The sequence below is a fragment of the Prionailurus viverrinus genome, unplaced genomic scaffold (assembly GCF_022837055.1).
Source record: "Prionailurus viverrinus isolate Anna unplaced genomic scaffold, UM_Priviv_1.0 scaffold_63, whole genome shotgun sequence".
NCBI lineage: Eukaryota > Metazoa > Chordata > Mammalia > Carnivora > Felidae > Prionailurus > Prionailurus viverrinus.
The window spans coordinates 683,952-710,006 of NW_025927625.1; the positions used below are offsets into that span (position 1 = coordinate 683,952).

The window sequence follows — 26,055 nt, forward strand, 5'->3', positions numbered from 1 at the left end:
TGGTGGGACGAAGGATAGAAGTCGAGTGGGCAAGATTTAAGAGCCTGTGTCAGAACCGGCCCGCCAGGCCCACCCCAGAGCAGCCGCCCCGAGCCCTGCTGTCCTTGCGTGGCCGTGTCCCAACTGTGCATAAACCCATGAGCTGAGCCAGGCGGCTGTGCGCCCCCACACTGACTCATGTACCCAGCTCTGTCTCGTGCAGAGGCCTTTCCGTCCGGTCTCCTCTCTTCCCCTGCTGATGGTGGGGCCTTGGGCTCCAGGCTCCACGCCTGTGTTTCCACACTGCCCTGGTTCCAGTAGGAGACCCTCCTCCTGAGAAGCCACTCTCCAGGCCCGGCCCATCTGAGGCTGCTCTTCTCCGCCTCACCCTCTGAACCCGGCAGGTGGCAGGCCTGTGGGGCCTAGCAGGACGTCGCCCTGCTCCTGCCTCTGCACACACTTCCGCAAGGCCTTCCAGCTCCAGCGCTCCTGGTGAGGCCTGGACTCCTGAGGCTCAGTGCTTTTGTTGGTACCTGCTCCTTTTCTCTGGGAGCATTTGGGGTTTTCTTGTGCTGGGGTGTGGAATCTCAGAAAGGCGGAACACGCTGGTCCTTTCCACCCACTGTGCTGGCCACGCAGGGGGACCTTCAGGCCGGAAACCCAGCCCGTGGTTCTGGGAAACCCTCCTTGACAGCTTCCTCCCCCGATCTTTCTGGAACTGGAGCCTATGGGGCCCTCGGGGACTATATTCTCCACCTAGTTTCCTCTCCCTCTTGGAGAAACTGAAGTGACCCTTCAGCGTCAACTCTCCATCTTCGTACAGCTCCTACGTTTGCTCCCATACTTGTAATTCTTGAGCTCTTTCCCGAACTTCAGAATATTCCCTTTGTTGGCACCTGTTTCCATCTCACGGACACTGTGTCTTTGCTCTTCTCCCCAAGGAGCCCGACATCAGCTGGTTTATTTCCCTGGGTCACCCGAGCTGCCTTTCCTGCTGGATCCTGAGTGAGCCTCTTGTCTCAAGGGTCTGTGGCCCTCACGTGCTGGAGTTTACAGGCAGGTGTGGGACAGCCACCAGGACGCCCACACACACGACAGAGTTCTGGTGGGGAAGCCCCAGCATCGGCGTCTTCGGGTCCTTCCTCTAGGCTGTTGGGCTCCACAGAGGGGCTGCGCCAGGGTCAGTGCCCCGTGTGCAGCCCCACCACCCATCTCGCCACACTTGGAGACCCCGACCCTCTGGTGCAGCGTGGGAAGGCTGCAGGCCACGTGCCCGCACTGAGTCTCTTTGACCAGAGGGGCCGGCGTGCTGGTTGTGTCCTGCCTTTAACTGTAGAATCCTCTTGAGGACAGGGGTCCAGGGTCCAGCGCCTGGCCACCACTGTCCACACGACTTCCACAGCTACCTCTCTCATTCAGTTGTCAAGGACTTTGCAAAATTACGAAGGAGGTACTGCCTCCCTGGTTCACAGCTTTTCCTTTTAAATTCACCCAGTTAGGCCCGTTTGCAGTCGATTCCCATTTCTCCCCCAAGCAGCCGCTCGCGCTGCCTCTCAGCCTACACTGCCTTCTGGCTGTCCTGTGTCCCCACACCTAGGCTTCACCAGGACCCGTGCGCACATCGCCTCTGACCTCACATAAGGGCTGGTTTCCCGGAGAAGCCCCTCGGTGCACTGTGAGGCTATGTGCACGCCCGGCTGTGGTTCGGCCCGGCCTGCCTTCCCTTTGACGCGTCAGATGCTTGGGGTCCTCTGCCCCTTGGTTTCTGTGTGAAACGCTTGGAGGAAACCCTCTGCGATGCTGGTTTTGCCCGTGAGAACCAGTGTCCTTCAGGCACCCAGCCCCACGGGCCATGGCACGCTCCTGCCACGTTCCTGTTTTGGTCTGGCCGGTGGGAACGGAAGGCCTCGGTGACTGTGTCCCTGAGCCTGACGCACCCCACTCTGTCTAGCCATCCCCAAAGGCTCTGAGGCCTGAAACTAAAGCCCTGAAAGTGCCCTGCAGGTGACAGCAAGACAGGCCTCTGGCTCTGACACCGGCCCCTCATCTGCCAGGGCCACAGGACCACCTGGATAGGACCCTGGCTCAGACGGAGTCCCTCAAGGGGATGCAGTGGGGGCCAGTCCCGGCTCTGTCCTTGCTAGTGTTGGGACACTGGGCAGCTTACAGAACTACTCCGTTTCCCCATCTGTAAAGGGAGGCAATGACAGCATCTGTCTCGTATGCCTGTCGAGGATCAAGTAAGTCCTCAGGGCTCCAAGCGGCCCTGGAGTGTTGGAGCTGAGCCCTGGCTCAGGGCTGGGGTCTTGGAGTCAGGAGAGGCCTGAGTTTCTGCCCCAATCTGTGCTCTCACCTGAAGCACGTCCCCTGCAAAATGGACGGTTTTACGGGCTGACTAGCGGCTCCCAAAGACACGGGCACACAGGGACTGCAAAGCAACCTCATTTGGAAATGGAATCTTCGCAGCTGTAATAAATTAAGGTGAGGTCACTCTGGGTTAGGGTGGCCCCAAATCCAATATGACTGGTGTCCTTATAAGAGGGACACAGAGACACAGGGAAGACTGACTGTCAGCAGAGGCATGGGACACACTCTCCCCTAGAGCATCTGAAAGAACTCGCCCACCACACCTTGCTTTCAGCCCAATGACACTGATTTCGGACTCCCAGCCTCCACAACTATGAAGAGTACATTTCTGCTGTCTGAGCCGCATTCAGTCATGAACTTGAACTGCCATCACCACCACACACTGCTCGGGCCACTGTTGTCCTCAGGAGCTGGAGGAGAGGTGCCCCAGCCCCATGTGGAGGCCAGTGCCCCAGCCCTGTGCCCTCTGGGAGGACAGACCTCACTCCTCAGACCAACAAGCCCAAAAGGCAGGTGAGCATGCCTGTGTGCATGCAAGTGCCCGAGGGAAATCTGCCACCGGGGAGGAACAGGGGCCTGGTCCTCGGTACCCCATTTTCTCTCCCTTCTCTGCCCTGACCATGTGCTCATGCATAGAATCACCACCGGACAGTGGCAGCTAAGCTCTAAGAGAAACACAGGAGTTCTAGTCAGAGGACCAGGAAGAGGGTCCCAGGAGGAAGCAGGTGTGGAGGAAATCCTGCAGAGGAGACGGCGGGGAAGGGACCCGGGCTCACCTCTGTGTGTGAGCTGACGCAGTCCCGGCTCAGTCCAAGGGGTACGTGTGTGGAGCACGTCCGGAGAGGCAGACCAGCAGAGCCTGCGCAGAGAGCCAAGCTGGCATGGGCAGCGTGCTTTCAAGGAGCGGGCCTGCTGGCCAAACCTGCCCCCTGCACGGCCGCTGCCAACACAGGACCGAAGACAAGCACCCACCTTGAGGCTGTGACACCCAAGGCTCCCAACACGTGTGGAATGTCCAGGGCTCAATCTGAATTAGTTCCTTTTGCTGCTGCAGCAAATTACTACAGACCTAGTGGCTGAAAACCACACACTTTAAATATATCAATATAAACTAGTTAAAAGTGAAAGGAGGGAACAAGATATGCCAGGCAAACATTAATCAAAAGAAGGATTGGGGCGCCTGGGTGGCTCAGTCAGTTAAGTGTCTGGCTCTTGATTTCGGCTCGGGTCATGATCTTACGGTTCGTGAGTTCAAGCCCTGTGTTGGGCTCTGTGCTGATAGCGTGGAGCCTGCTTGGGAGCCTCCCCCTCCCTCTCTCTCTGCCCTTCTCCCTGCTCATGTGTGCAAGTGCGTGTGCGTGCGCGCGCTCTCTCTCTCTCTCTCTCTCTCTCAAAATAAGTAAATAAATAAACTTTAAAGAAAAAAGAAGGCTGAGGTGGCTATATTAGTATCAAACAAAGTAGACTTCAGAGCAAGGAAAATCAGGAATAAAGAGGCATGTTATATAATGGTAATGATAGAAGGGTCAGTCAATTCATAAAAAAACGTAACGATCCTAAATGTGTATGCACCCCTCAACAGAACTCCCAAACACATAGAGCAAAAAATTGATAGAACTGAAAGGAGAAACACAAAAGTCCACAGTTAAATTAGAAGATGCTAACACTGTCTCTCAGGTTGAGACCGGACAGAAAATCAATGTGGATATAAAAGACTTAAACACTGTCAACCAAGCTGATGTAACTGATGCTTGTAGAACACCTCACCCAGTGACAGCAGTCAAGTGCGGGCCACTTCCTGGTTCATGGATGGCTTTTTGCTATAACTGCACAGGGCAGAAGGCACAAGGGTGCTCTCTCGGGCCCCTTTTATAAGGCATAAATCCCATGCATGAGGCTCCACCCTCATGACCTAAGCACCTCCCACAGACTCCGACCCCTAACACCTTCACATCGGGTTTCCGGTCTAATATGAATTTGAATTATATTAATTGGGGGGAGGATACAAATATTCAGTCCAGAGCAATAATCAATGAAGCCAATAGCTGTGTCTTTGAAAAAAATCAATAAAATGAATAAGCTTCTAGCCCAACTGACTAAGAAAAAAATGGAAGTCACAAATTACCAATGAAAATAGAAAGGATATATAGCTACGGAACCTCTCATAGACACTAAAAGGACAACATGGGGAAACCTTGAACAGTTCTGTACCCACAAATTCAATGAAGTAGAGGAAACAGGCCAATTCCTTGAAAGATGTAAACTACTAAAATTCACACTAGGATAGATAACTGAGTAGTCCTCTGTTGGTTAAAAAAATTGAATTCATAATTTAAAATATAACAAAGAAAACCAGACCAGTTATATTCATTGGTGAAGTCTAACAAACATTTTTTAGGAGAAAATAGCACCCATTCTATACAGTCTCTTCCAGAAAACAAGAGAGAAGGAAGCACTCTCAACTAATTTAATGTAGCCTGCATCAGCATGACACCAAAAATAAAGACATTACAAGAAAACTACAAAAATATTTCTCATGAACATAAAAACAAAAGCCCCCACAAAATATAACCAAATTTAATCCAGTAATGTATAAGTAAGATTTATTCAAACTAGCAAGTTTGGACCAACAGTTGAAAATGAATCAAGGTAATTCATCGTATTCACAGACTGAAGAAAAAAAGCCATGATCATATCTCAGTAGACGCAGACAAAGCACTTGACAAAACTTAATACCCATTTGTAATAAGAACTCCCAGAAAATAAGGAATAGAGAAAATTTTCTTAATCTGATATGAAGCATCTACCAAAAAAAAAAAAAAAAAAAAAAACCAAAACAAACAAAAAGCAGAAAATAACTCCAAGCTAATAACATACTTAACCTTGAAAGACTATAGGGTTCCCCTGGAGACCAGGAACAAGACAGAGATGTCCCCCTCTTCCTCTATGTTGCTCAGGAAGCCTCAGAAGGGGAATACGGCAAGAAAAAAAAAGTGTATACACTGAAAAAGTAGATAAAAACGGTCTCTATTCTCAACATGATAATCTATGTAAAATTCGCACAGAAATCTACAAAAGAGGCTCCAAGAATTACTAATGAATTCAGTAAGTTCACAGATACAAAGTCAACCCAGAACAATAAATTGTATTTCTATACAGTAGTAGAAAGTGAAATGAAACTGCCGTTCTGTTTACAATAACGACAATATGAAATACTTGGTATAAATCTATCAATATACACAGGATCTCCCTGCCACAAACTACAAGTATGGATGAGAGCAGGAAAAGAGCTAATACATGGAGAGAGATGGTGTGCTCGTGCATTAGGGGTCAGTACTTGTAGGTCTCAGTTCTCCTAGGCTGACCTACTGATGTAACACAACCCAACCCAAATTCCAGCAGGAAGTTTTGTAGATAGCGACAAGCGAATTCTAAAATATATTCAGGAAGACAGAGAACCTAGAATAGCCAAAACAATTTTGAAGAGGAACAAAGATTGGAAGAGTCATACTCTCCGATTTCAAGACTTGTTGTAAAGCTGCAGACACTGAAACCGGCTGGTGCTTGTTCTCAATGGCAGAACACAGTCCAGAAACAGACTCACAAACATAGGGCCACAAGCTTTTTTTACAAGGTGTAAAGGCAATTCAGTGGAGAAGGGCCACATAATCCTGAGACACCAGGATCTTAACGTGCAGAACGAGGCTATCTCGGTCCATACCCTCGCCTGTAGCAAAGTCAACTAAAAATGAACCATAAACCTGAATGTAAAACACAAAACGATAAAACTTTGGAGCAAGCATAAAATAAAAATCTTTGCAACCCAGGTGAGGTAAAGAGTTCTCAAATGTGACACGAATCATGACCTATTTAAAAACTGATAACCTGGGCTTTGTCCAAATTAAGTACTTTCATTCTCTGCAAGACTCTGAAGAGAATGGAGAGAAGCCAGACTAGAGGCAGATGCTTACAAACCACACACAGAACAAAGATCATGTGTCCAGAACACATAAAGAGCTCCAAAGTCAAAAGCGAGGTAGGAAACAACCTGTTTTCACGGGCAAACGTTTGAGCAGGCTGCTCGCAAGGGGCTCCTTCGATGAACAACCACGACCTGACGAGAGGCTCTGTGTCATTGGTCATGAAGGAAGCGCGATCCGAAACCGTGATGAGATTCTCTTAAAACAGCTTTGAGGAGGGGGAACACAGGACAACAGCAAGCGCACGGACAAGGGCACCCTTGTTCTCCGCCACTGGGGACACCGCACGGCCACCTGGAGAAACAGCACGCCAGGTCCCCACGACACCAAAAACACTCTTGTCGCACAACCCAGCAGCCACACACGTGGGTATCACCCAAAGAGAACCAGAGCCGATGCTCCCGGACAACCTGCACGCGGCTGCTTGCAGCTTTATCCACATACACAAACCCTGGAAACTCAAACGTCCTTTAGTGGTTGGGTGGACAAGCACACCGAGATGCCCTCACACCACAGAAGGACAAAACCAACTGTGCTCCAGGCAGCTGCGTGTCTGGGTCTGGTGAGTGTTGCTGGCACCCAAGCTCCCCGCTGTAGGAGCCCACCCATAGGCACCCTGAGAACAGCGGTCGGAGAAGGCCGCAGGGGCCGGAGAACGTGGCTCTGGTGGCCGGGCCCCACACACGGGCGGCACCAGGGGGATTCAGGCATGATGGTATTGCTGTGTTCTTCACAACGGTGGCCACACCACACTGCCAATAAGAACACGTTTTAGCATGCGTGAACTTAAAAATAAGTGTGAGAAAATGTACCCACGGCACACCAGAACCCTCGTCAGGGTCAGGTGGCCCGTAGCCCGGCCCCTCCTAGGCCCGAGTCCACAGTTCCTGCTAGCCAGCTGCCCTGTCCACACCAAACACTACAGACCACCTTAAAAGTGGGAATAGAAGCCCACGACGCTGCTAACTGTGATCTAATGTGTGTGTTTCCAGAACCTACCTGTCCCATGCCTCGAGCCTGTGCCAAGGTGCTCACCTGGCGGCCCCTCTGGCCATCCACCCTGGCTTCTTGGGGCAGGCAGGGGCCCAAGAGCACTAACCACGGATAAAGAAACGCCAGGCCCAGCCCCAACACCAACAGGGATCCTGGACCCCCAACCGCTCCAAATCTTGGTTTCTTCATCTTAAAATAGTGGACGTTAGACCACAGGCCCTTTAAAGTCTGTGCCAGCACTACATTTTTATGAATTTATGATGCCTGTCATAAACCTCTCATTTTTTCCAGTTTCTCTTTAACAGACTGAAGATTAGAAATAAAAGCTGGATTTTCTTGTTATTGCTGCTTGATTTGTTTATTTTGCTGTTAGGGAATATTTTTAAACTTCAAAAAGAGTCTCTAATCACAAAGTTTGAGAACTGCCACACTAGAAATGTGGTGAGGAGAACCCTCACCATACAATCTAGACTGCTTCCAATCTAAGGGAACTTCCAGAAACTTCTGTGGTCACAGAGAACGTGTTACAAGGGGTGGCAGAAGGAAGCTTCAGGAGCTGTTGGCCCTGTCTTCAAGACGGAGTGGGGCAAGGGGATGGCCGTAGAGCCCCCCGTGCCGCGGCAAACTGACCAGTAGCCTCGAGTCCCACCCCAGAGGGTAGTTCTCTGAACACACGCACTGGGCCAACAGGAGGTATGGGGCTGGGTGCCGCCCTCCGGCCCCCAGGGAGCTGGTCAGCTCTTGAAGGTCAGGCTGGGCCACTTCCTAGTCTCTAGCTGTGCTGGGACTACCGTGCTGCGTCCATGTCCTGAGGTCCCCAGGTCCTCGGGGGAAACCTGGTCCTGCTCAGAGAGCAGGACGGCCGCCGAGGGCTAGCAGAGGGGCTGGAGGGCAGTGGTGTGGACATGTGTGGAACAGGCCCCCAGGCTCCCACAGGAGATGGGAGTGTGCACATGCTTCTGTATCTATAGTCGGAACACAGTTTAACAAAGATTTCATGTTTAAGATTTTATTATCTTAATTTTTAACATGAATTATAAAAAGAGTCATGCCAGTTATATTTTGCCAAGAATAAAACTCAAGCTGGCACAATGTTTTCCAGCCCCAAGCTCACCAGCTTGGAAAAATCCAACTTTAAAGGAAAAATTAATATTTAAGAATTCACTTCCGAAAAACATGGTAAATAGTGAGGTATGGAAGTATTTCCTCTCCTGAAACCACAGTATTTCTAAAAGCTACTCTGCTGTTAGGACCCCTGCTCTGCTCCAGACGGGACGGAAAGACACAGGGGCTCTAAGAACGGGGTCCTCAGGTGCCCGCCATACAGAATTTTCATGGAAATCCAACAGTAACCCAGCAAACTGCAAGTATATGGTTGCTTGTATTTTTGTTTTTTAAAAAGGAAGTGATTTATAAATTCTGTGATCTTCATGAGAACCATCGCCTCAGCAGGCGTGAAGGCCTTGGAGGGCAGTGGAAGGTATATGGGACTGTAGGTGTCCCTGTGAGGATCATGGGTGCGTAGAGGGGTCATGGGGTCTGTGGGGAATCAGGGGCCTACGGAGTCATGGGGGCTCCTATGGGGATTGTAGAAGTCCTGGAGGATCATGGGGGACTGCAGGGAGTCATGAGGCCACGGGGTCATGGGGGGTTCCCTTGGGGACCGCTGGGGGTCATGGGGATCGTGGGGGACCATGGCGAGTTGTGGAAAGTCATGGGTTTGTGAGGGTCCCTGGGAGACCATGGGGGGTCATGGGAGGCCACTGGAGGTCAGGGGGTCATGGGGATCCCTGTGGGGACCATGGGAGGCCATGGAGTCACGGGGGACTGTAGGAAGTCATGGGGGATCATGGGGTCATGGGGGTCCCTGTGGGGACCGTAGGGGGCATGGGGGTCATGGGGGGGCCATGGCGGGTCAGGGGTCACGGTGGCAGATAGGAGCCCCCAGATCCGAGGCAGGAGCATCTCTGGCTCCCCTCCAACCAGCCCAGATGCTTTCCATCTGCCCACCTGTCGTCAGCAGATGGCAGAACCCCACCCTCCACCTACCCTTTAGGTGAGGCACTGTGGGGACATCTTGGCTGAGGTGCCCTAGGGGCACATCCCCACCACCAAAGCCCACATGCCAAACAGCTGAGCACCCAGGAATTCACACGCAGACAGCAGGAAGCCACCCAGAGGGTCAGGGAAAGCGCCTGGGGGGGAAGCAGACTGAAGGGTGGGAAGCGAGACTCGGGCAGGGGTGAATCAGGCAGAAGATCCCTGTCCTCTGTCCTCCATGAGGGGCCCTGGCTTGCAAACAAACCTCTGAGCTCATTCCTGCGGTGAAGGCACCAGGGCAGCAGCTGGGCCAGCAGGCAGCGCACGGGCCGGCCAGTGGGCGAGGACCCGGGGCTGCCCTTCAGGACCCGCCTGGGACAGGCCGCTCTGGCTGCCGCAGGGCAGCTGGGGTGCAAACAGAACACTGAGCGAGACTGCTGGGGGACCCCCGAGAAGGGGCCGATGGGCTCCAAGCAGACTCAATTTCATCAGCATAAAAGGAGCCAACGCGCCACCATTTCTGCCTTTAGTGCGTCAGCCCAACAGACGGGCGAGTGTGTGCAGCTGAGGACACTTCACTTTGGGGGGACGGGACTGCCACCAAGCAGGGCTGAGTGCTGGGAACCCAGTGTTGGGGTCCCAAAGGGGACACGCAGGGGGACACATGGGGCCCGGCCCCTCTGGGATTGCCAGGGGAACCACGGCCTCGGGGGCACCTCAGCGGCTGGTTACAGGCCCCTCCTGAGGTGGGGAAAACCAGGGTCTCTCAGCCACCGGTGGAGGCAGCGACCCCCTTGCTCTGTACACAGTGACTCGACCCAGCCCGGAAAGCTCCACCTCGCTGTCCTATCTTGCTTGAGGAACTGAGCCACGCATGCCCCGCCCCTCGAGGAGCGGGCCACGGGAGAGGGTCAGGAAGGTCATGGCGCCTCAGAGTCACCAGGGGTGAGAGGCGGACCCAGGCCCCAGATGCCGTGCGTGTAATATGGACAGCTGGGCCAGCCTGCACCTGCCACACCCTGCAAAACTCGTGCGATTCTCTGTCATTAATAATAACAATGATTCTGAAAAACCCTGCTGAATTGACTGACAAGTAAAACCAGAGAATGCAGAATGAGAAATGGTTTTTACACTTGAGGTGTATGGGCCAAGGCCACCTCTGGTTCCCTGTCCCAACCTGCTGGGCCTCACCTGCGCATCTGTGTCTGACCCCCTGCTGCTCCCAGGGCCACATTTCCAGTAAATTGTTAGCGGTCCAACCTGACGACCAGCGGGCAGACAGACCCCACGCAGGGTGACAGGCATGTGATGGGAGGACGAGGGGACTCACCTCCAGCAGCAGCCTTCCCTCCAGCACGGTGGACCCTCCGCTCAGACCGCTGTCTTCTGGCGAGGGGGTACCAGCCGCCGGCTGCCGTGGGCAGTTCTGCACGGCTGTCAGAGAAGAACGAAGCAAGTCTGTCAGCACCCTTCCTGGGCCCCAGACCTGCTTACCTTCTTCTATTTCCCAAGTTCTTGGCCGCCACCCTCCCAAGCCGCATTCCCAAGCTGATCTGGGGTCTCCTCCGTGGGACGCATGGGGGCAGCACAGCTGGAACTGGACCCGGGCCGACCAGGGCAGCCAGGTGGGAGCACCAAGTGTGATATTCAGGAGATCAGGCCATCGGGGCTGGGCCTCACCTCGAGGACCCCACCCCTACTCTGCTCTGCAGAAACTGCTCTCTGCCCCCTCCTGTAAACCCCTCAGAATCCCGCCCAGCCTCAGGGACACCGCCCAGGGGTCCCCAAGGTCCTCTCTGGAGACCCAAGCTCCAGTAGGTGCCCTAACTCGGCACTGCTGGTCTCCATAACTCAGACCACCCTGGAAGTGCCCACGCGACCTCATCATGCCCCCAGCTCCCCCAACCGCTCCCCAACCCCCAACCTGGTGTGGAGCGGCCCACACTGCACGGAAGGCCCCCCTGGCATGACTCAGGTGCCCCCCAAGGGTGGCAGCTTCCTGGCCCTCCCCCAGCCCCAACCCCAGTGTGGCCCATCTCCGTTCTGGGGTGAAAGCTCAGACATACAGACATGCCGTCCACATCCCCATTTACTGGCACCTGTTGTGGACCCCCAGCTGCATGCCCAGGGTCCCCATCCACATGGAGAATTATGGGAGGACCCCTGGGGTGCGGAAAGGGGGCCGCCCGGAGCCTCCTTGGAGGGCTGGGCAGACCAGGAAGGGCCTCCCAGTTGCCCCTCAGGTCGGTTTCCAAACTGAAGCTGCAGGTGATGTCAGTGCAACTGGGGGTCAAAGGGCCCTGCCTGGGGCAGGCAGAACCCTTGCATTTGTCCAGGTCTCGGGAGAAAATACAAACACGGGCACTTAAATCTCCCGCATTTTCTCTTCCAAAACCGCCAAGCTGTGCTGAACTCCTCCAGGGCACGTGGGTCATAGTGATTGTGCTACCCAGGTAGTTTTTACTTCATCAGCACCTTCACACCCCCCTGAGCCGCACTCAGAGCCAGGGTCTGCCCCACATCCACTGTACCTTCCCCCCCCATATCGGCGAGCTATGGGCAGCAGCTGCTCCGCCACGGAGTTTGATAGAAATTCAGGCCCCCAGGTCCCCAGAGCCCAGGGACCGCAGGGCCCCAATGTCCGCACTCCAGGCGAGACGCTCTGTCCACACCTCTTGTCAGGCACGGACTGCCCTCCCTGGTGGGACCCTCACCCCACACCAGCTGCACTGCTGGACCGGCAGCTTCCTGCCTCCCACCAGAGGCCACGCTGGGCCCCTTCACTCAAGCCCTCTGGTGCCAGGTGCAGGGAAACTGTTGAGCCGAGTGTCCACAGAGGCAAAGGGTTGGATGCAGGGAGGTGGCCCTCAGGAGAGCCCCACAGACGGTGGTCACGTTGGGGCCTTTGGTCTCTGTCTGGCCCCCCCGTCCTTCCCTCTCCGAGAGGGCTTTGCTCTATCAACCTCTCTCCCACAGCTAAGAAGCACTGGAACTCTGTTCTCTGCTCTAAATACTCCCAGAAATGAACGCATTTCCTTGGCCAGAAAGCAGGAAACAAGAACAGTCACACCTGGGGGTTGCTGGGCAAAGGTACAGGGGCGGTCGGTGCTGCAGACTGCCCAGGCCCCTCTCCCAACCGAAAACCTCACCAGCAATCAAGGCCCCACCGCTCACTAAGCTTTGAGATGTGTCGAAAGCCAGGGACATTTAGAGGTGCCTATTTTTACTCCCTTTGGGAACACAACCCTGTCGTTCAGAAAGCTGAAAGGTCTGAATTCACTAAACTCACACAGCTCCCCACCCCCAGCACACAGAAGCAGCAAACAGACCCTGGTGAAGCGAATGCCATGTCCCCTGAGGGAACCTTCTGGTCTCAGAACACCCCGAAGGCTGAGGTGGGCCTCTGCCGGGGGTCACACAGGACCCCATGCTCTCAGAGGCCCAGAAAGATAAAGGAGGAAAAACACTGGCATGTGAGTCCCTGTCCCCCCCCTCCCCTCCCCCGCCAGAGGGTCTTATCCTGCTGCCACAGCAGGGAGGCCACAGCTCTCCACCAGGGTATGGGCAGGGCCTGTGCAGCACCTGTGGTGAATTTGGGGCTCAATGAAGGCCAGGAGTGCCGTTGGCTGGGCAGAGACAGGACCCCTCACCACCTCAGTGCATCCTGGGCCGCCTGCCCATACACCCAGGCCACCAAGGCCCTCCACAAAGCAAACTCCATTGTGGAGAGGTCATTCCCACTCCCACCCCAGCTCAAGCCAGCTCCCTGCCCCCAGCCTTCTCCAACACACCCCTCAAACTGAGGGCAGGGGAAGGCAGGGATTGGACTGCCCCTGCCTGCCTGTTCTCTTGCCCCTGCAGACCCTGTTGGGGGCAATGACTTCCACAGCTGTGAAGCTGGGGTGGGGGAAAATCCCAGCATGGTGACATCACTGCCCTGTGGGGTGTTCACTGCCCCCCCAACCTGATGGGCTACATCCTGTCCTGTACCCTCTAGAGGCAGAAGCGGGGGACACCCTCTCTAAGTTCTCTCCCCACCCACGGGGACACCGTGGGACACCGGCCCCCGAGCATCGCGTGTCCCCCCCCCCCAGCTGGGCACCCCCACTTCCCCTCCTCTGCAGCCACATCCCGGCGGGGCACGCCCAGCGGGGCCTCCTCTGGGCTCCTGTCACGCGATGGGGCCATCAGCGCTGCAGTGACAGCCACCTGGACCCAGGCCAGGGCCTCGCGTGCGAGCACAGCCGCAGACGCGCCCCACCCCCAGGCCTGTGGCAAGACAGAAAGAAACCGAATGCAGGAGCCCGGGGGTGGGGGCCAGCTTTCCCGGAAATCCATGCGAGCTGACAGGGCCTGCCGCTCACTTCCCAGGTCCCCCACTTCAGGGGCCCTCAGGGAGTCGAAACAGAGCAGCAGACTCGGGTGGGGGGTGGGGTCGCAGCCAGGGTCCCACCGTGCCTCCCACGGGCAGGTGGCCAGGCAGGGCAGAGCAGCAGGGTCCCGGGGAGGGGGGCAACCGGTAAGGAGGGCAGGAGGCAGCCGGTAAGCTGCGCCCCCTCCTCAGCCCTCCTGGCTCAGCTCTGCCCTGGATCCGCTCCCCCACCTCAGGGTTTCTCTCCCGTCCTGGGTTCTCTGTCCCCCCTGAAAGCAGGTCTCACCTGAGGGCCTGAGCTGGGAGTGCAACAGGGACTGGGGCCGTGGGCAAGGCCACCAGGGCCCTGGAAACCTCTGCAGACAGACCTCAGCCCCACTGCTGGGTCTGCCCTGGGGGGTCCCCCTCTCCTCCTCCATGACAAGGGACAAGCCCACCACCTGGCCCCTGTCACCGCCCCCTCTGCACCTGACTGCCCATGGTAACAGGTCAGGGAGAAAGGCTCTTGGGGAACAGGTGGGGGTGCAGGGTGTCCTTCTGGGGAGCTGGTGAGAGTGTGGGGAGAGTCTGCCGGGGGCCCTCCGAAGGCCCGGCTTGCCAAGAAGGCCACGAAGAGGAAGTTCCAGGCATGAGAGCCCCCACAGACCAGCAGGGGCTCAAGAGGCCCATCCACGCACAAGTGGCCCAGACCCCTCGTGAGCCGCTGGCACTGCCCTGCCCACAGAAAGGAGGCCGGGCTGAGTGTGCTGGCTCCCACCAGAACCACGTCCCACAGGCCCTGCCCTGTGGGCAGCTAGTCCTCCTGCCCTGCCTGGACTCTGAGGGGCAACTGGGGGCCTCTGAGAGCCCTGGGGACTGGCCTGAAGCCAGCTTTCCGCACCCGGTCTGTCACACAGAGCTCGGGGCCATGTGGCAGACAGAGGAGGCATGAGCCAGGCTGCCCACTCCCAGAAACAAACGGACTCCCTCGGGCTCACCGCTCAGCCTGAACCCTGAAGAAGCCAGCTCCTCCCCGACTCTGAGTCACCCAATGACCCCAGAGCACCAGCCACAATGAGACTCTCCAACAACTGGTGCTTCTCACTTCATTGGCTTCTTACACCCTCAGGAAGGTTCATTTGGGACACAGAGAATCCGAAAAACCATGGAGACAGTGGCCATCCCTGTCTCCACGCAAGCCGGGGCGGGGGGACGCTTCAGAAGGGAGGGGACACTTCCCCACTTCCCCACTTCCCTTGAGGCTGACTGGGACTGCCTGCACCCTGCCAGCTCCTACCCCGCACCCCAACCTCTCCACTATGAGACCTCTATTTCCCTCACACAGGGGACACTCAGCAAGGTGCCACCCTGGGCCAAACCACATGCCACCGGGGCCTGTTGTCCCACCACAGTAGCTGCTTAGAGTTCATGTGGCTGGGTCTGGCCAATGACAGGTGCCAAGTGTTTTTGGCGGAGGAGAAGCTAGAAGACTCCCCTACCTCTGCCTCTGGATGGTGCTGGGATGCTCAGAAAGTGGCAGCCACTTTGTTCCCTGCTCAGGTGAAGCCAACTCCTTTCAGTGCAGATAGGACAGGTAAGCAGGACAGCTGGGTCCAGGTGCAGGGTGCACTGAATGTGAGAGCCGTCTAGAGGTTGGGTAGGACTCCTGCCACCCAGAGTATTAAAAGCCAGGGGCCCCACTGGAGGCTGGACTGAAACCCCGATTCTGGCCATTTGCAGGTCCTGGAGTGGACGGGCCTATGTCCATTGGCCGGCTGAATCAAACACCTGCCTGGTATAACGTGGCTTCATTTCGGAGTTGAGCCCTGGGGCCCTGCACAGTGTGTCCCAACTTTCACGCTCTGGGTAGCACCCATGGCACGTCTCCTCCTCCTCTTCCTCCTCCTCCTCCTCCAGCCCCAGTCTAGCAGGCCTTCCCGCTAGAGGCCTGCCCCACGCCTTCACAGGTCAGAGCTGATCTCCACACTTCCCTACATGTCCCTATGGAGGCAGATGACGTGCCCACGGCTCTGCTCTGCTCTTCCCCGTGCTACACCCAGAGGTCAGGGGTAGAGGAGAAACAGGTGAGCTTGAAGCACCCTGGGGACCCCCGAGGAGCAAGAGTGCCCTCCTATCTCTGCCCAATTCTCATCAGAAGCTAACCTCCGTCCCAGAGCCCCTCGGAGACATGCTTAGCAGAGGACAGCATACAGCTTAGAGCAGGGAGTTCTGGGAGCCTCACCCTCCTATAAGACAGGCCCAACAACATCGACAGGCTTCATGAGCACACCAGGAAGGTGCTCTTGGCACGCCACCTGGGGGCCCGGGCTGCCCACCTGGAGACTGACAGGTGTGGGACGTGGAGGGCCAGCCACGAGGGAAGGTTGGCTGTGTTGACTTGGTTCCATCCACCGCCAGGGCCCCTTCTAGAGGGCCAGCATGAGGTTTCTGGGCCCATGTGTGTTTGGGAGTGGATGGGTGCCCCGGGAGCCCTGGCTCACCTCTCCCCACACCCGGTCTCTCCAACCAGACCAAGGCCATGGCAGAGAGCTAGGCAGGTGCTTCCCAGGAGTAGGGGGGAGATGGTGGGTGGGGAGCTGCACCCATGGGAGGGCACAGGCTCCCCAACAGGGTCTACAGACCTGCAGTTCTGCATCAGTTTTTTTTTTTTTTAATTTTTTTTCAACGTTTTTATTTATTTTGGGGACAGAGAGAGAGAGACAGAGCATGAACGGGGGAGGGGCAGAGAGAGAGGGAGACACAGAATCGGAAACAGGCTCCAGGCTCCGAGCCATCAGCCCAGAGCCTGACTCGGGGCTTGAATTCACGGGCCGCGAGATCGTGACGTGGCTGAAGTCGGACGCTTAACCGACCGCGCCACCCAGGCGCCCCTCTACATCAGTTTCTACATCAAATTGATGGGCCATCAGCTCACAGTTGTGGAGCTTTCAAACCATCCCTCCCTTTACTTTTCAAGGACGAAAAGATTAACTCCTTGTGTTGCTTCTGACAGAGGGAAATGGAGCATACACGCTGGGAGGGAGGGTTTGCAGTGATTCTTGACGGCCTCAGGCTATTCACAGAGGTCGCTCCTGGCCTTGCCCTTACCTTCTAAACAGGCTGTTCTCCATACCCAGATGCAGAGGTCTGCCCGGCTCCTGCACAGGGAAGGGCAAAGGGAAACACCACCCTTAGGTTCTCTGGGCAGGAGGCTGTTGACAAACACAGCCTCATCTAGCCACCAAAGGGTGGGTGGGGGGGCGGTCCTGACGACAAGTCGGGAGTGCCCAGGTGGGTGGCAGGCTGAGAGGGAAGAGGGCCCAGTGGCACAGGGTGGCTCTGGGAAGGCCCTTGGCAGCTAAGAGCAGCAAGCTGTGTGCAAAGCATGTGTGGGAAGAGGTGTCTGGGAAGGGGCCAAGACGATGAGGGTCTGGAGAAGCCCCAGTCCTCGCAGAAAACAGGTGGTACCAACTGAGAGGGGCAAAGCGCTGGCCAGGCTGCTCCTGTGGCTGGGGGCTCTGCCCTTCCTGGGGCATCCACAGAGGCCCATCTGTCCTGCACCCCCAGAGTGAGGACGAGCTGGCCCCATCCCTGGGAGGGCAGGCCTCTCAAGCCTGGGGCATGTGCAGACAAGAATCTCTTAAGGTTCCCATGAAAAGATGTGCTGCCTCAACCTGCACGTTCCCTCTGCAGCCCTGCAGGGACCTCGCCCACTCCAAAGGGCACTCGTCCATGACCTGCTCCAACTCTGCAGGCAGATGGGGGTTTCTGGAGGGATGTTCACCGTGGCCCCTCTCTGTGACACTCCACCTCACCCAGGCTGCAGGCCTGGCCGGAGGAGATCCCCTGAGGGGCAGCATGGGGGCGGGGTGAGAGCAAGCCTGCTGGCCTTCCCTTCTCGGGTGATCCATTCATTCGTTTGAGGCTGGATGTCTCCCCCATGCTGGTGGGGGATGCACCCCAGCCACGTCCCCACGGTCTTCCTCCCAGGCAGTGCCCCCTCCTATGAATCACAAAATGATTTCATGATTACACACGGGGGCCCCCACAGGCAGGGCACACGGGGACTGACATTTACATCTCTTATTCCCTGCATCACGCCAACCAACCAGGTGGGCCCAGCAGGTAAGAGAACAGGCCCGGAGGGGCAGATGGAGCAGAAGTAACCAAGGGTGTGTGTACACACAGCATGTCCTGTGCGAGGGTGTATATGCTCTATGTTGGGGCCTAGACAACGAGGGAGGGCAGGAGAAACATTGCTTTTGACACGTGGCGTGGGCACATTTTAACAGGAGGCGAAGATGTCTGTGGCCCGTGGAGAGGGGAGGAGAACCAGCAGCCAGGGCAAGGGTCCCAGCAGGTGCAGACTGGCAGGTGCGAGTCCTTGCAGGACCCTTGCCGTGGCAGCCAGAGAGGGGGAAGGGTTAAAGCTGCCATTCAAAGCCTCAAGGTCCCTAGGCAAGAAAAAACATCACGAGTATAAAGAAACACGCTTGTTTCTTGCAAGCTCTGCATTTAGGGAGTAAGAGCACATTCCAAGATGTACATTGCATCAAGTTGTCGATTTTCTGTAAAAACTTTCCGTATTTTCCAAAATGTACCAGGCATGCCTTAGAGATTTCACACTTTAGTACGGCTGAAAAGGCACCACAGAAAATGCATTTCCTCAGAGCCAGTGATGAGAGAGAGGCAGTGGCCACCCCATCCACTTTCTCTGGTCAAAAGAACACATTTCCAACCACTTCTGCGTAAGTTGGGTCACATGTCCTGCAGAGAAAGTGCACTCTTTCCTTAAATCCCCAAAGCAAGACACAACCAAAAACAGCTCTTTGGGAAGAAAAAGAGAGGGGAACTTACACACATTGGGGATCCATATCCTTTTCATGGTGTGAAACATCCGGGACAAGCCCACTCGTTCCGCGTTTTTGTTAAGTTTCAACGCATCACGAGAGAAGTACACCAGCGTCAAGCCAAGAGTTCAAGGAACATTTTGTGAAACACGACAAAACATAACCCACACAGCATGCTGGTGCTTTGAGAAAGTCCAATACTTACTCGACAAATAACTGCGTGGTGTGCAGGTACATGAAGCAGCCCACGACCCAGTGTGCAGGACCCATGGTCACACCCACAGTCAGCGTGCCCTGGCCTACCCTTGGGTGCTCTGAGCCGCCACGCTGGGGGACTCTTTGCTAGCAAAGAGTCTGGGGCTGTACCTACTGGTCCAGTGTCCTGAGCTCTGGAGAAGCAAAGCTACCAGAGAACGTCTGATTCATGTATAAAGAATGAACTTATAATACATTTGTAAAGAAGCCTCCAGTTACGTAACCTCAAATTTGCAAATAACCTGACAAGGTGGTTGTGTGAATCGTCACCACACGTCACTGTGAAGGAAGCGCTTCCTACCATGCTTCCCTCGTGGTGGATGCTACAGGCTGAAGGGATGTGGAGGCCTCGGTGCCCAGAGCTGTCCAGGTGCACAGGCCTCTGCGGGATGTGGTCGTTCCCTTGCTCAAGCAGGCACCCCTTTCTTCAGCGTCTACAATGCCAGCCCATCCTGGGGGTGTACCTCCTGGGGAGGCTGTCTGGGGTTGACACAAGAAACAACCTGGAGGAGCGGAGGCGCCGCGGGGGCCTGGCTGCAAGAAAATGAGCCCAGCAGGTGCGCAGAGCTACCAAGGGAGTATCCCCCAAGTGAGACACGGGGCGACCCCTCTGCTCGCTCTTTGGCACCCTGCTCCCCCAGTGTTTCCCAGTCCCCACAGCTGCCCACTGGCCTGCTCCCCCTGACCAGTCAGCACTGCTCAGACCCCGCCTGCAAAACGGCTGATGCTAACAGTGGCTGCAGAAAGTGCTAGCAATTCTCTTGCTTTTTACCAAGGACTGGGTGCCCAAAGAGCCAAGTGCTTCGGGAAGGTTCCAATGGGACTTGCCTGACAAACACATGAGTGCGCCACGCCCTCCCGGGCCCCACCAGCTCCCCCAGGCACGTGCTCTTCACTGGCTCCGGAGCCGCCCCCGTTCACACCCGCTCCGGAGCCACCCGGGTCCACACCCCAGAACCACTCCTCGGGCCTCCTCCCTCTTCTCACAGCAGCGGGAAGAACAGCGCCACGTGCACCGAAGGCTTTGCCCAGACTCCACTGAGTGTCCCCCAAACACCCTTCGGCTGGGTCGGTCCTACCTCTCCTTGCAGACAGTCTCCTTGTCCTCCTTGACTTCAATGACCCTGAAGATCATTGCCAGCAACTCTGCAAACTGCCCCTCAGTTGGGGGTTGTCCAGTGTTTCCTCAGCTTAGACCACGGTCTACCGACCCTCTCAGGAACATCACCCAAGAGGACATGTTCTCTGCCTCCTGTTGCCCAGCATGTGAGGGGTCAGATTTGGTGGCCTAAGGCAGGTGGTGGTTTCTCCATCCTAAGTTTTTCCCTTAGGTGTGAACTCATACTTGTTGGGAGGCAGTTCAAGACTATAAAAATTCCACTTCTGAGCCCACTTTCACCCACTAATTTTAGTACAGAAATTTCTTGTCTGAGTTATTGCTACAACGGTGAATGACTGATGACTTTGTAAGTCACATCTGTCTCCAGTCACCTTTCCACAGCCCGGGCTTCTTCATCAGCACTCTGCCCTAAGGAGAATTTTGTCTTTTTTTTTAATGTTTATTTTTGAGAGAGAGAGAGACAGAGACACAGAGAGACAGAGAGAGCACACACAGGAGCAGGGGAGGGTCAGAGACACAGGGAGACACAGAATCCAAAGCAGGCTCCAAGCTCTCAGCTGTCAGCACAGAGCCTGACACAGGGCTCAAACCCACAAGCATGAGATCATGACAAGAACCAAAGTCACACATTTAAAACAACTGAGCCACCCAGGTGCCCCAGGAAAACTTTGTCTTATCATTCATTCATTCATTCATTCATTCATTCATTCGTCTATGCATACATATCAGTGTGGGCTTATGGAATCCTATTTTATTCACTGGGTTATGATCTATTACTATTCTTTTTCATTTTAATGCTGAAATGGTCCAGATTTGGCCAGTGAGAGCCCCCTTGGGATGGCTGTGTCCTGTGGGATGTCTCCATTCCTCTCTGAGCACTGCCTCACTTTCTGGCTTGAGATGCTCTAAGCTTTCCTTGCTCCAACCCTGGAAGGAGGCCTGAGTTCCTTTTGATGGTGAACAGTATCTAGAAACCAAGATCTGAGTGTGAGCTATGCTCACAGCAACCTTAGACCTTGCCAGTGGGCAGAACACACACCTATACACACGTATTTATGTCTATAGCTATCTTTGTATTTTGAAAATGATGAGCTCACACCAGTACCTCCAATTCCAATCCAACATCACAGGATTCAGTACAGAGTGGACTTATTTTTCCTTTAATATTAATTCCTTTAATATTTGGTAGAGATTGCTTTAAAACCCTCTGGGTTTACATTTTAACTACGGATTCGACTTTTCAAAATAGTCATATGACTATTTAGGGTTTCCATTTCTTCTTGAGTCATTTCTAATGAGCTATATTTCTAGTAATGTATTCATTTGTTTTCCAATTTATTGACATAAATTTGTTCATAATAGCCTTCAGTTACCTTTCAAATATGTGCAGCGCCTAGAATCATGTTCCCTTTAGGTCCCTAATACTATTTACTTTTTTTTCCTCATTCAGTTTCGCTAGATATTTACAAACTTTATCATTTTAGAGGAACTCTATTGTATGTTTCTTTTCTGTTTCACCAGTATCTTCTCTTTTATTATTTGCTTTCTTGGACTCTTTTTGTTTATTTTGCTTTGCTTTATCAGAACTACTGAACCTAATGCTTAGTTCATTAATTTTCCACCTTTCTTCTTTCATATATAAACACATAGGGTTATTTATTTCTGAGGATTACTTTAGCTGCATGCCCCACATTTTGATTTGTAAATATTTTCTAAGTTTCATGATGTTTTCTTCTTTCATCTATGAGTTATTTACCAGTGTGTTTATTTCCAAATATAAGGGTTTTGAAGTCATCTTTTATTACTGATTTCTAGCTCAAGTGCATTGAGGTCTTATAACATGCATTTGTCATGATTTTGTCTTTTGAAATTTATTGAGACTTGCTTTCATTGGCCAATATGTTTTCAGTATATTTATAAATTCCACGTGGGCTTGAAAAGATGTGAATTCTATAGTTTCAGAGTAGTGTTTTCTGTGTGTCCTTTAGATTAACCCTTTTTGCATTGTGAAATCTCCTAGAATCTTTACTGATTTTTATTTATTTGATCTATTAAACACTGAGAAAATAACTTAAAATCTTTCATGGGGATGAATTCATCTGTTTTTCTGTATAGTTCTGTCAATATTTGTTATATATTTTCAAGGTTATGTTACTGGAAGCACATAAATGTAAAATCATTTCAGTGCTGGGTGGCTCAGTTGGTTAAGCATCCTGCTCTTGATTTCAGCTCAGGTCATGATTTCACAGTTCATGAGTTTGAGCCCCAGGTCAAAGCTTGGGATTCTCTTTCCCTCTCTCTGCCCTTCCCCTGCTTGTTCTCTCTCTCTCTCAAATAAATCAACTTTAAATAAATAAATAAATAAATAAATAAATAAATAAATAAAACCATTTTAGTGCTTGATAAAATGTTTTCAATTTAAAAATGTTTAATTGATATAAATTTTTAAAATCATTATGTAGTGACTCTCTCATGATCTCCAGTTATGTTTTTTAACCAAAAACTAAATTTTTTTACATTAAAATGGCTTCATGAGATTTCTTTCAGTTAGCATTTTTCCATCCTTTTTCTTTCAACCTTTCCATGCCATTTGTAAACAGACATAGTAATCCACCCTAATAATCCTTATCTTTCAGTTGTCATGTTTAGTCTATTCACATTTACTGTAATTCATGACACATTTGGGATTTTGTGGTTTCTACTCCCCCTTCCACATCTCTGTTTTCTTCTTTCTTGTCTAAGAATATTGATTACATCTACTTATTCTACTTTGTCTCTCCACTAGTTTTAAGGGAAACCCCATTTCTTTCACCCTGATGATTATTATGGACAGTTTATGATGAATTAATTAGCCAGCTTCCATAGGACATTAACACAAGAACCACCAAAGTCTGTACCTCAAGTCTCCCTCTCCACTTTTATGGTTAGGAATTTATTCTCTCTCTCTTGTTCTTCCAACATGGTAGTACTACTGTTTTATACTCTCAGTGTTTGTGTCAATCTGCCCACACGGTCACCACCCTCCTGCTCTTCCATTCGTCTCCACTCCAGGTCTCCCACCTGGAATGCCCTTCCTTCTGCATGAAGTACATCCTTCAATATTTCCTTTAGTAGAAGTGCCGGGTGGCTCAGTTGGTTAAGCATCCAACTCTTGATTTTGGCTCAGGTCATGATCTCATGGTTTGTGGAATCGAGCCCTACATCAGGCTCTGTGCTGACAGCATGGAACCCGCATGGGATTCTCTCTCCCTCTCTCTCTCTACCCCTCCCTCACTTGTGTACATGCACTTTCTCAAAAATAAATAAATAAACATTTAAAATTTCCTTTAATAAAACTCTCTTTGGATTCTCAGCTTCATTTTGTTTTTGGTCTCTGAGTATTCCTTAATCTCCTGCTTGCCCACTGATATATTTTGACAGGTTTCAGATATTTTATCTTGCATTTTTGGCTGTTAGCAGCAAGATGACCAATTAGTTACTGGCCTGTTGTATTGTTGGAAATGGAAGAAGGCATATATTTGGTAGCAGAATTCTCCCACTAGACTCTAAATGCCCGGGGATGGGGACCATGGTTTCTGTTTTCTTGCCTTATAACAGGTTGTTAATATGGAACTCTTTCTGTCTGAAAGAGTTGAGGCCCCAAGACAACAAAGTGCCAACTATACCCAAGTCCCAAAGTGAGATTCCAGGTGACCTGGGCAGGGTTACAAAGGGGGTGTCAGAAACAAGAGATGCTCAAGGATGGGAGGAGGGTCTCCTTGGAGGGTCTGTGTTGTGAGTTGCATGCCCCCACCTGTACCCTGAAGACTGGCATCTCTCTACACTCAAGAAATCCAAAGGACAAAGGTGGGGCCTAAGGCTCCTGGTAGGCACCTGGGCTGCATCCATGTGGGAAGTGCCATCTACCAACCTAGTGGGTCTAAGGTGAGTGTTTCCTGGGGAGCAGGTAGGGTCATAATGCCCAACCACTGGCCTGGGATGTCTCAAGTCCTCCAAGAGGGTGCCTGGAGACATGAGCAGAGACTGCAACAGAAGAGGCTAGAGGTACCTTCTGACACCTGAGGCTAAGAAAGGAGGTGACAGGGACCAGCTGGAGAGGACAGAGTGCCAGTGTTACCCACCACAGTAGAAGACCCCTCTGCGTCCCCCACTGAGCCTTGCCGGCCAGCTCACGGCAATGCCAATCACGTAGGACCTCAATGAACCCTCGCCTCTCCTCCCTGCTGCTGCTCTGAACCAGAAGGGCAGGAAACCACAGCTACCAGTGGGGCAGGACCAAGAGGAGAAGCAGCCAGCCTGAGCCCCCACCCTTCTGCCTGCTGGAGCTCCAGGTGAGGGCTGGGAGAAGGCTCACACTTGAAAGACAGATCATACTAATACCAAGCTCAGCCTGCATAGGAAGCCAACATTATGGAGTGAAGGGGTGGGGAGGGGACACTGAATTCCCTGGAAGGGACCAGAAACATCCATAGCTGCCCTGGTTCTTCCATGGGTAGTGGAGGAACCAACCAGAAAGGAGATTTGCTGGGACGGGGAGAGAAAAAAAAAATCAAAGCTGTTTTGTGCTGACCCTGAGTTCTGGCTACTTATCAGGTCTGAGCAGATGCAGGTACCAGAAGGGAGGGAGTGAATCGGTGCACACACCAATGAGTGCTTGCTCCTCTTCCTGGAAGTAGCTAAGATATGGTAAGGTAAATAAAACAGTGCATAGAAGAATCAAGAGTGATCTGAGGAGTGCTGGGGGCCCTTCCTGTGGGGTCAGAAGCTGGTGGCCACAGACAGTTGGACAGGACAGGCACTCTATCCTGAATGACCCAACGCTAGCGTGTCTTTGCTGGAAATGCCCCAGGGAACCAATTCTGGAAGGTGTCAGTGTTGGGAAGGAAGGGGTAAGGAAGGTGGTTCCAGCAGCAGATGAGGTGAGAGGCAGCAGTGACCCGTATCCATGTGCCTGGGGGACAAAGCCCCTGGACGCTCCACATGAGAGGAGAGGGGGCAGGTCCCAACCCTCTTGCCCCCAGAAGGCCCATCTCAGTCAGCCTGGGTCCCTGTAACAAGACACAACGCACGGGCGTGTAAACGGCAGGTAAGTATTCCTCACAGCTCTAGAGGCTGAGGCCTGAGATTAGGGCACCAGCAGATTCAGTTTCTGGTGAAATCTTTCCTGGCTTCCTCAGACCAACACTAATCCTGTGGGGTCAGGTCCTCCGCAGGGCCTCATTTAACCTTAATACTCCTTAGAGGCACCATCTCCAAACACAGCCACACTGGGGTGCGGGCCTTGGTGTGTGCATTTGGAGGGATGCACAGGGCTCATCGAGAGAAGGGTAACTCTAGTGACAGCTGAAAACTGGTACCACTCAGCTAGCTGTACACGCCTCCGTTGCTGGTCCTAAGACCATCAAGGCAAACTGCCCTCCTGACATGCTGCGCGAGGGCAAGGCCCCTCGGGAAGGTTCTGGGGCACACCCTCCTGACATGTGGGCTTCTGGACCCGCCCACCAGGTGAGCAGGGGCCAGGACTCACCCCTGCAGGGCTCCATTTGGCATGTGCAGAATCGAGCCCCACGGGCTGAGCGGAGAAAACGCAAAGGGACGGGAGGCCCAGACACGACCCATGGGCAGCACTGACCCAGGGTCGGAATCTCGACGTTCCCACAGACAGCCGAAACTGCTTTTCCACCTCCCCCTTCTCGCTTCATTCTGCTTATCGCCCCTGTTGCCCTCTCTGACGCTTCTCTCCACAGAGTCAGGAGCCCTGGCTGATGCTCCCATCACAAGACTCACGGGATGGACACACCGTGTGGACCTTGGGTCCGTTACCTGTGAGTGGTGGTTCTCCACCACCTGAGCTTTGCTCCTCTGGCCAGCAAGTGTCCCAGACGAGCCCACACTGCAGAGCTAATGCCTGGGAGGGTGGCCCTAACCAACTACCAGGCTTAAGTGAGGAGGTGCTGGGGCTTCTCAGGCCCCACATCCTGGGGGAGCCCACCTCGAGGGTCCTGTTTGTCCTGACTTCCCCCTTTTTCTCAGCCCCCAATTTCCTATCGTGTGAACGATGAAATCCACAAGACTGGAAAATCCCAGTCTTGCATTTGAGCAGAGGGGTTGATAACGCAG

The 26,055-nt window shown here is 53.4% G+C and overlaps 1 protein-coding gene across 6 annotated transcripts in view; it reads right to left on the minus strand.

The window, feature by feature from the left end:
* AHRR (aryl hydrocarbon receptor repressor) overlaps nt 1-26,055 on the minus strand; it is a 102,424-nt gene that overhangs the window by 45,165 nt on the left and 31,204 nt on the right. For 5 of the 6 annotated variants that reach the window (XM_047848418.1, XM_047848415.1, XM_047848420.1 and 2 more), the window contains one exon: nt 10,690-10,793. In XM_047848418.1, coding sequence (XP_047704374.1) covers nt 10,690-10,793 — 104 coding nt within the window. Of the gene's footprint in view, nt 1-10,689; nt 10,794-16,818; nt 16,869-26,055 lie in introns of all 6 variants that reach the window. The other variant, XM_047848421.1, reaches the window with a different exon arrangement.